Source organism: Centroberyx gerrardi, chromosome 2 (assembly GCF_048128805.1).
Source record: "Centroberyx gerrardi isolate f3 chromosome 2, fCenGer3.hap1.cur.20231027, whole genome shotgun sequence".
Taxonomy (NCBI): domain Eukaryota; kingdom Metazoa; phylum Chordata; class Actinopteri; order Beryciformes; family Berycidae; genus Centroberyx; species Centroberyx gerrardi.
In genome coordinates, this window is record NC_135998.1 from 16637684 (window position 1) to 16648915 (window position 11232).

At 40.3% G+C, this 11232-nt stretch overlaps 1 protein-coding gene across 1 annotated transcript; it reads right to left on the bottom strand.

The window, feature by feature from the left end:
- Positions 1 to 2609: 2609 nt before the first annotated feature.
- LOC139923942 (bone morphogenetic protein 10-like) lies at positions 2610 to 4495 on the bottom strand. Its single transcript, XM_071914852.2, has 2 exons — positions 4141 to 4495; positions 2610 to 3655 (listed from the first exon to the last, which is right to left on the bottom strand). Exons 1-2 carry the CDS (start codon positions 4493 to 4495, stop codon positions 2610 to 2612), a joined length of 1401 nt encoding a protein of 466 aa, XP_071770953.2.
- Positions 4496 to 11232: the final 6737 nt, after the last annotated feature.

Genomic DNA, 11232 nt, shown 5'->3' on the forward strand with positions numbered 1-11232 from the left:
GATCTGGATAGAATCCGAAAGCCCCAAAATGAGGACAACACTTGAGAGGACAGTTGAAAGCCAGGCTTTTAAAATGAATATCACTCACAATATACATATTGGTGTGTCTGGACCTCTACACAACTATTCAATAAAACAGTATATTAAGTTGAATTTCCTCGTCACTGAATATTGAGGTTTTTAATGTGTGCCACATTAAAAAGTCAACTTGTTCACTAGTAGCTGATAGCTTTGATATGCACACTTAACCTTTGCAAATCTGGGTAGAGTGAGGTACTTATTAAAGGGTGATGGTACCCCCAGTTTCAGTCTCTCTCCACTTACCCCACTAGTTTGAAAAATGCAATGAAACAGGAGAAACAGTGGTGGAGGGGGTGGACTCTGATTACGAGGAGTCAAACTAAAGTAAGACGCTGCAAAACATCCAATGGCAGTTGTCAATTTAGCGCCTAAAACATTGGCAGTGTGGAGGTTATGCCTAGCTTTGTCTTCTATCTCAAACAACACCTACATATCAGTTAACATGTCAAAAAACATGTTTTAGTGTTTCGACCCCTTTAACTTAGAAGGTTCCACAATGTTATTCCATCGTTGTTATCTGCTTCCGACTGTTAACAGCAGAAGCTAGGTGATGATGTGACATGATTTTTTTTTTTCCATTTGTTCTGTTGCCATGGCCTTGATAAGGGCGTCAGCATGCCCATGTCAGAAAAAGGAAGTGGGAGGGATCAGAGGGCGCCAAGCAACCTGTTGGCTGGACTGTCAATAGAGCATGTTGGTGTTGGAGATCAGGAATCTGACACCACCCTCTCCCAAACGCTGCCCACTTGGAGTGGCTTCTCATCCTGAGTGACGGTCTACAAGACTCCAGGCTCTGACACCTCGTTATCACTATGGCATGGCAGGGGGCAGAGAGAGGCTCGCCAGGCATGTGACGCGAGAGGGATGAGGAGCGAGGGGTGGGGTTGTGAGGGGGGGCATGATGTGGTGGGAAGCACTGCGATTACCTTATAATGAGGCAAGAGTTCAGTGTGGAGAACTGCTCAGAAATGTCTCATTTTAGGAAACATCCCACCTGAATTTTCACTTTGTATATTACAGGTAGGCTATAATAAATATAATTAATGTCAGTGTCAGAATCACAAGTCGGAGATGAGGCTGTTCTATATCAAAGATCTTTACTGCAGTTGCATTTTTCGGTATCATAGGTGACAATGGCTGTAGATGGTAAAAAGACAAGAAGTCCTCAACAGCTCCAAGATACCATGAAAATCTTTTCCTAGTCAAAAGCTGTATATATATGCAAATAATGAGAAAAATGTCAAAATCTTTAAATATCTCCATGGCTCCAAGGTTCCAAGATGCCATGAGGTTACATGAACAAATGATGCCACTCACAGATCTGTAAGATGCACTCTATATTTCCTATGTGACAAGCAATTTGGCACAATTTAAACTGCATTCAAGACAGAATTTTTACATTCAAAAAACTGAATTGATGAGAAATCCTCTTTACGCAGACAATGTAGACAATGCTCCACAGCAAGTTCTTGCAAAAAATAGGTAGGTATGCAATATATAATCCCCAAACTGTCTGTAAGGAATCCTTAATGCAGATATTTTCACAGAACCATTCAAAATCATCCAGAAACCTGCAGGCCATTTTGGTTGAATAAGCTGAAGCCAATTTTTGCATTCAGGATATGTGCTAAAAAAAATTTAAAAAAAGCAATTTCTGCCTGAACAAAAAGTAGACAGAAAACCTGCTTTCCATATTCTGTTCCTTGAAAGATCATCTTATCCTACTTTTACTTGCACAGAGCCCATATAAATATTTCCAAATTATTCAAAGCAGTAGGTTGTCATTGTAACTGTCAAATCTGCAGTATTGGACACTTTACTGGTCCTAAAGCTATTATAATAACATGGACCTCACTCAAACATCAGCTCAAACAGATTGCACAGCACATTGTGCCAGGATGCAATGTGTCATTTGTACAAACGTTTGGTATCAAAACTTTTCTCTTCATTTTGTCCTTTGCTCTGTACAAGAGGATCGGATTAAGGCCATTCTCTTGCAAACACTAGGAGCTATTAGTAACATTTTTTTTCTTTCATTTACATTAAATTAGTTAACGCATCCAAAAACACTAAAAAACTTAATTGGATAAATAAAACAGAATAAAACAACACATTTTGTTCATTAAGTTTCACAGAATTACTTGTTTAGCTTTATAAAGCTTTATATTCTACACTAATAGCATCTTAATGCAGCCTCGTAATTGAAGATATACTTCTATACAATTGCAAATTTACATCACATTGCACAGATTTATGTCCATCTCACTGCCTGCTGCACAACAAAATCCAGATCTCTTGATACTTTAGCTAGACGGACGGACAGGCAGACAGACGGACATATGGTCAGACAGATAGACAGATAGATAGATAGATGATTGTTTATTGGTTGTATATTATATTTATGTCGGTATCAGATAAGCAGTAGTAGAGTTGTCTTCTCAGATGCCGTTGGTTGAAATACCACATTGACTTCTCAGGGTCCATCAGTCCACAGTCTCTAGCTCTGTCTAATAGCATCAGTTTCAGGACTATCTACAGCCACACTCTGCCACCACCATCCCCTCATACTTGTGGTTGAAAGTGATCACCCCGTTATCATAGTAAAGGAGTGAGATCGGCTCCAACTTAGTAGGTACACAGCAGGCGCGCGATGCTCTCTGCGGACGCTTAACGCTCAGCAGACTCTGGACTATGGCGTGTTTGGTAGGCGAGACCTCGGGGGTCATAGGTGGGTTGCACACACCGTTGCACTCGTACGCTTCGTAGGCCAGTGGCTGGATGATCCATGTATCCCAGCCAATGTCTTTAAAATCCACAGAGAGCGGGGTCCTCTTGCATGGCTCACTCTTAACATTGCGACGGATTCGGGGAGGCGTGTCATAGATAAGGCTGGACTGCAGCTGCAGGAGAGACTGTTTGTCCGACTCTTTCTGGTCAGCGTGGCCGCTGTTCTGAGTAACGTGCCCCCAGAAAGCCTGCTGGCTCTGCTCTAGATTTTCAGGAGGGTCATTCTCATGTTCAATCATCTGGTTGAGTTCTTGCTTATCCTGTTTGTGGTCTCTGCTCTGATCATCCGAGAATACAATCATCACCGCATTGTGTTTCCCCGCCAGGCTTCTGTCAATATCGACATCAACCAACTTTTCACCCTCTCCTGTGACCCCTAGTCTGGCCCTCTCCTCTTCGGGCTCCAGAGTTGCAACATGAACCTCCAGTCTGTGTGTTGCACACCCCGACTTCCGCCAGAGCGTAATCACATGAGTCAGGTCAAATGACATCCAGCTGTTATCTTTGGCATGGATATGCTTTGTCACCAGTTCCTCCAAGTCCTTCATCTCCACCACCTCCTCCTTATCCCTCCTCCTCCCCTCTGTCCCCACCTCTTTTGTCCAAAGAACGCCCTCATGTATTTTGTAGATGGTCACCTTGCGGTCAAGGCCAGCATGGGCCCTCTGGACCATGGTGTAAAGGCGGAGCTCGGCAATTGTTATGTGTTCATGGTGGGGGATGGAGATGTTGAACAGCAAGGGGTGTATCCTCACACCCCTGGCCGTCACACTGTAGGGGGAGGAATCTGAAATTAAAATATCAATATGGGTGTCTCAATTGTGTTTTGCATGATTTATTTGTTTATTTTTTTGTCAAAAGATAAGTTGATCTACAGTATATCTTCAACACTATAATGTACCCTTGCATTATTATTAGAAGGCATATAATTGTTTTGTTTGAACTATAGTAGCAATACATTTTCAAAACTTAGCTCAAGCGTAGCATTGTTATTTCAAACATAACAGTACAAACGCTTTAATGCTTCTGGTCCTGTAATTGCACTGTAATATCACTGTGACTTTCATGAACACAAAGTACCCCAATTTTGTTGACATGATTAAATTATTTCCTTAATATTCCTGAATATCAAACATCATCCCAGTTATTTCACTGCTTCCGCTTGTTTGTTACACATCATTTTGAGAAATTTGCACGAAATTTTTAATTTTCTTTACAAAATATATAATATTTGCAGGATTTTGGTAGCTTTAGACAAAAAGAAGTTTGTACCTTCATTCTTGAAACTGCGCACAATGTTGGCTGAGGGCACAGCAGTGCGGTCAGTGGCAAATCGGTTATACAGCTCCAGCATGTACTCTGGTGGCTCCTTACGGGCAGCGAGGGGCCCGGGCTGGGGCCCCTGCTCCGTGAGGTTTAGTGTGGACAGAAACTGGCTGAGGAGGTCCTGTGCATCCAAGTCAGTCTGCTCAAGTAGCGGATTATCAAGAACATCCCTACCGACTGATGCCCTGTGATGGTTCTCAGGAGACGTGATGGGACTGCTCAGGCTCAGACTAGCCGACAGCAGAAGCAGGACACTCAGAGAGCAGATATACCCAAGTCTGGAGAAAACTGAAACAGTCATGGCGGACTCAAGGGATTAGATCCAAAGATTGAGTGTCAGATAAGGAGATATGATTGGATCCTCAGGAGAGGACACCTGCGAACGGTTCAACCTTTCCGCGGTAGGTTCTCTCCTTAAAGGACAACAGGTTGGCGTTGGGGGCTGAGAGAAAACAGCTTTGCCCTTGTTGATCTTGTGATTTGGTTCTGAGGGCAGGGCCGTGTTGTCCAATGTGCTGTGCTGACATGTTTGGAGATGTCACCAAGGCCCTGCTCGGCCCTCCTCTCTCTCTCTCCGCCAGGGACTTATGACTATCCACAAATTCCACTCATCATCTTTTTCCTGTGCACCTTTTTCCGGATTTTCACTTCTAAAATTTGCCTTTGTCCCCACAATGACTTACAATTTCCACGCGCGACATCTCACCAATTTCTATATACCACACTGAAATCAAACTATTCAGCCGTGATAACTGCTATTTTTAAAGAATAGTGATAAATTTGGAGATGAGGGAAATGTTTCAATACAATTACACAAAATGTGTGGGAAAAAATTAAACATGGAAATATTAAACTATGTTGTTTGTACTTTTTTCCTGTTAAACATAGTAAATCAATTAGTAATCAACAATGTTATTCACTCATGCTATGCAGCCTCCACAAGAGGTCAGTGTAATCCCAATATCTATAGTTCTGCTTTCTCATCTTGGATTGGATAAAACATTTTATTAGGCAGTGAAGAGGCTGCCTGAGGAAGAGGAAGCCATGATGGTATGCGCATTTGTATGAGAGGACAAATTTACAATTGCAAATTAATCTACACAGAGTTTTGGGGCCCTTGGTGGTCCAGGGCCCCCGGGGCGTCAGTCCTGTGTGCCGGTTGGTAATCCAGGCGTGGCCACCAGACAAATTGGACCAGGTTTGCCATGGAACCCTATAGATTCTTACCTTACATGAGCAGGTTACTAAACATGCGAAAGTGACTGCCCAGTTGTGTACATTATATTGTGTGGGTTTCCTGTGTTTGTCTCAGATTGCTCTCATGTTGTTCATGCTTTCCTGGCAACTTCCCTTTATGTGACCTTTTTAAACCTTTGTGGGTGTTTTGTTGTATTAGACCTGGATGTAATTTATGTAAATTCTATGTGCAATTCAGCATGGATGCTACCATGTGCATAATGATTTTAACTACTTATGAGTAAATGAAGCATTCTTTCTTTTCTCTCTCTGTTGTTTGTATAAGAGGATTCTTCTCTCCTTCTTATAGTCTTGCATGAGCCACAAGTAAGACACAAGTCATAGGGTACAAGTCTCAAGCAAATCCATATCAAAACGCTCAAGTCAGGTCACAAGCCCCAGACCAAGTCACACCAAATTCTAAGGTCTCTGGATGTCATTTCAATATCAGTGGACAAATGAATAATAATCAGCTCTTTGAATAATTTATTTTTCTCACAGCTATGTACTGCAGAATTATGAAAACTGCACCTAGCAAGCTTGTAGCTATTCATATAACTAGTAGGCCTACCTGCTCAAGCTTTAATTTTTCAGTGAAAGAATGCCTATCTGATGTTGATTGATTGATTGATTGATTGATTGACTTTATTCGATAAATTAAAATACAATATACAAATGTACATACAGTACTAAAATTCATCAGGATATCGCAAAAAAGTCACATGACTTATTTCCATTGCGGTCCTGAGGTCTAGGCTAGGAGGCAGGCAGGAAAAGGGAGTGACATGTATATGCTACTAATATCCCATTTTTACACTAAAACACCTAATAAAAACATCAATATTATACAATCATGAAAATAATAAAAAAACACACAAGTTCAGAAACCAGTCCAAACTTAGAACTGTCCTAGAAAAGATGTTTCACTATACAAACTTACTCAGCATCCATTTTTTCAGTTGTTTTTTAAAACTATTCAGAGAATGGGCAGATTTAATTTCGTTTGGGATTTTATTCCAAACGAAAGGACGACCCTCATTAGTTTGTTCTGAGCTTTTTGAAGCTTAGCTTTTGTTCTTTTAGTTATACCACTGTACCAGGTTACGCAGGTGTAATCATAGTGGCATTGAACTAATGATGTAGCTAATGTCCTCATGGTTTCCTTATCAAGGAACTTGGATATTCTTGCCAGATACTTTGTCTTTGAATGGACCTTCCCAATGACAGAGAGGGCCATAGACTCACTAGTCATACACTGTTCCAGTTCACATCCAAGATAAGTAACAGAACACTTTTCTTGTATCTTTGTTCCATTACATTCAACAGAAAAACTGGTTAGGTCCCTTAAATTATGCCTTGTTCCAAAAACAATACATTCAGATTTGCCTAAGTGCAAGGATAACTTATTGTCACATAACCAACTGCTTACTTTTTGGTTATGTTATTGGGTAACACTTTACAATAAGGGTCACTAAGTTAAGGGTTAGTTAATGCTTAATAAGCATTAACTAACCCTTAATTAACAGTTAACTAATGTGTCTGGTAATCATTTACTAATGGTGTTCATGTTAACTAAGGTATTAATTTATACATTATTTAATAGTCATCTTTATAAACTATTAAATAATGTATAAATTAATACCTTAGTTAACATGAACACCATTAGTAAATTACACATTAGTTAACTGTTAATTAAGGATTAGTTAATGCTTATTAAGCATTAACTAACCCTTATTAAGCATTAACTAACCCTTAACTTAGTGACCCTTATTGTAAAGTGTTACCTGTTATTGTTCTGTTCTGCATGATGTAAATTGGTGGAAAGTCTCCAACTGTGAATTGATGAGCAGTGTATACCGTATATCTCCTTGTCATCAGGTTGGATTTGGAGGTTTCACTCTCACTGGTCAGGCGCATAGCATACACTTTGTGTTTCAAATTAGAGTAGAGAATTACATTTTCCTCCCCACTGTAACTATATTCAGGGGAGCATAATTGAGGTCAGAAAAAAGTTAGTGCAATGAAAATCACTTCAACCAGATGGTAGAAATTAGATATGATCAACATGCTGTTATCCTAATATATTGTCTCATCATCAGCACAAGTTAAAATCAAGCCTGAAATGAGAAGTAATGAAAAGTAATCAGTTCTATTCTATTCTATTTTAGAGAATATGAAAGAAGTCAGAGGGGGCACATCAGCCCTTAACCCTTTAACGCTTAGATACAAAGATGGATATGTATGAACTGAACTGAACTGAACTGAAACTGAAACATGCATTAAAATTTAAGATGACTGTCTTTACTTTAACATGAGGTCCTGTGAAGCTCAATGGGCAAGGCACTAACAATGTCATTGATAGTTTTGGTATTTGTCAGACTGTCAATGAGAACTTTTCCTTACACTATTTGTCTGGTTAAAGAAAGATTATCGCAAATTGAACGAATGAATAAACAAACAAATGACTGAAAGTGGGAACAAAACCAGCATTCATTCATTAACTAATATTCACAATTTATCTGGGCAGTATGTCAACTGACGCTTTTTTATATGCTTCATCTGCGTATGAAACATACAAATCATATGGGTTCATATACAGGTGACAGGCAGTCATGTGACTGATCATATAGCAATGTCTGTGCATTTCCCTAGAATATAACAATGACATTACAACAATAACAAAATAGTAGAACATTTTAAAGATACTGTAAAACATATATTCTAATATAAGACAATATAAGACAGGGTGTTTAATGGATGGCCATATCCAAATCACTAAGCAGCTCTCTATAGGCTTGTTACCATTACTTTTAGAGGCTACAGAAAATTGTTGGCTCAATCAAAAAAAATACGGGCACCACTAGATGCTTCATACATACAGTGTCTCGACTGCTGCCAGTTCCAGCTCAAGCGTCTGATCCAGTCCTGATTCCCTGTTCTTTGCTCACTCTAGTCATCATCCAGTCAAGTTATTCTCATTCTCTCTCTCCCTCTCTCTCTCTCTCTCCCTGTTTCCCGCCAGTCACCAGGTGCAATCCATTTCCTAATCAGCCATTCCCTATTTAAGGCTGTTTGTTTCACTCTATCTTTGCCAGATTGTCTTGTGAGTTTTCCAAGTTCTTTCAAGCTTCGTTTTCTGTACTACCTGTATCCTGATTACCTGAATTCTAACTGGACTTGTGCTTTCTGCCTGCTGGACGTATGGTTTCAAGCGGCCAAAACCACGGATGAATTTTAAAGCAATTCCTCTAAAGTCCACCAGGTGCTGGCTCCAATGAGACTCCAAACCCGGCCCAACCCTAATGCAAGTGAATGGCACCACAACCCAACTTCTTGCTCAAACTATAAAGTCAATACATTTTTTCGAGAAGAGTTTATGGTCTCAGTAGCTAATTTCACTTCTTCTAATGTGAGGCAATTTTCAAAATAATTGTCATTAACGGGATATAATGGTTATAAAACAGGGTTGTTTTCCTAGTGATTGACAGGTCACCAATTATGGGCCAATAGTAGGCAGCACTGCAGCACTGCAGCACTGCGGCTCTGCGGACAACCCTCGACCTCACTTTGGCTGCCTTAAGGTCTTTATGCCATTCACCCCTCAACAGACTCCCATATAATTATATTTGGCAATGTGTAACGTACAATAATTTCACTTCTTTCATCATCCCTCATGGCTACTATGAATATTAGGTTAAGTGATTATCTATTCAGTTAACAACTTGTATGAGCGTACATCTTTAGATTGTCTCATTAAAGGAAACATCCCAACTGAAGTTCCTCATTAAGGCCCCTAGGGCTCTCTGTCTGCAATTCATGTATCCAAAATGCTTCTCTCTATAACAACACCCTCTCCATATCCCTCCCCTCTTCGGTGGCTGCACCCACTCAGTGCCTTGGAACCCTATTTGGCATCATGACCCGCTGCATTAAAGGGTCTAGCTATAGGCGAACTTTCACCTTGTTTCTGGATATTACTCTTGTTTTCTGTAATGCAAACTCTCAATTCTCTTTATGGCTTTCCAATATAATAGAACCCACATGGACAGTTTATTAAATACACAATGAATTTTGTGTGTGTGTGTGTGTACAGGTCTTCTTCAGGCAGTTTGTAGGCATGTGCTTTGAAAAGCCTTCTCCACAGATGGATCTGATAGAATATGCCAGTGTCTCTTGATAGAGGCTTTAAGAGCTTGTGGTATAGGAGAGCCTAGAGGCTGTTTGGTGGCTCACTACGGGCTTTGTCAACACTTTGATCACACAGAGCTATAGCTTCCTTTTCAAAATCATTATTATTACTACAGCGCAGTAGTGCATCTAGCAAAGTAATTATTACAATCTGTTTCTTTCGGAAAACTGAGGCTTGCAAGCCATCATTTTTGCTGATTAAGGCTGGGTTAGGTATGGAAGAGTATTAGGGAGCAACAGGGTTGACAGCAAAAGTTTGTGTTTTAGTGGGACTCCCTCCAGGACACAGACTGTAGGTGACATGTTACTCTAACCTTTAACTTTGAGAACTTCCTTTCATGAACAAACCCGTTCAAGTCCTGCCACAGCATTTCAATGAAGATTAGGCCTCTGAGTGTACAAAATATTGGGGATAATTGGGGATAGATCTTTTATTTCAACTCATGAAAAATGGGAGCAAAAACAAAAGTGTTGCGTTTATATTTTTGTTCAGTGTAATTTTTCTTCATACTGGACTATTCCTAGCAAACATAAAAAATGAAAACAATCAGCTGGGCCCCACCCCCACCCCCGGCCTCTGCATGGTTTTCTGAGGCAGACTCTTATTGTCTTGTGGATAGATATTGTAAAACAAACAAGTAATGCTCAATTCCATGGTTCCCGTCATCTTAAAGAGGGTCGAGCCAAGGCGAGTTTGAAAGTAGGTCAGACTTGCCTGCAGTACGCTCACAGTGTTCTCTGGTACAACAATCGCTTGACCCTCTCATTTTCTTCAGCGGCATTTCTTCTTTCATAGTTCTCTTGCATCAAGGTGAGCGTTTCTCCATATACTGAAATAACTGTTGGTGAAAGTCAGACAACTCTATTGACATCCCCTGCTCAATCCATTGATTGTGTATACTTCTTCCAGCTATAAAACTCCCCTGATCCACACCCGCTATCAATCATGAATCTTCTTGCTACATGCATATTTTCTCCCCCTTTTCCCCTCTGACTCCGAGGGGTAAACCGACCTGAGAAACCCCATCGTGAAAAACAGACAGAGGGGAAGTTGAGGCACGACTGATAAACAACAGTCTGACTGTAATCATCGATACATCCGTGAAAAACAAATCTCCAGGCAATCAATTTATGACGGCTTGTAATGAAAATGGTAAACGGGGTTAGAGTGACGACAGAACACATACAGTATCTATCATACATGCACTTGGTCTGTCTCTAGACCAGTGAGTTGTTTGTAACCCAAACTGTAACCCTTCAATTACACGAGTTGTTGTTGAGTGCATTGCTCTTTGATGGAAGTTCAAATGAGATAATCCATTACTGCTGAATTGTTCTACTGCAGATGCATTGTGTTACAATGAAAGTGTCACGTGTGTTGCGTTGTAAACCAAAGCATGTTGTTTTACCCTTTTTTTGCTGTCTGTAATGTATCTGTTATGAAACATTCAATCAGTGGCAATGGAAATTTATGTTGTAATAATATAATCAATAATCGCACTTATCAGTTTCATGTCAATACATTTGAACAATGGGATCCTTGCATAGAACTTGCATAGAACTGTGCACATGTTTTGCAGCAACATAAACGTGTTCTGGATTCAGTCTGAATAG

What these genes read in the sequence shown, in the direction of transcription:
- LOC139923942 (XM_071914852.2), bottom strand. Translation starts at nt 4,495, where the DNA reads ATGACTGTTTCAGTTTTCTCCAGACTTGGGTATATCTGCTCTCTGAGT. An exon ending in GCGCAGTTTCAAGAATGAAG is followed by an intron (nt 3,656 to 4,140) that starts GTACAAACTTCT and finishes TTTTAATTTCAG; the next exon opens with ATTCCTCCCCCTACAGTGTG.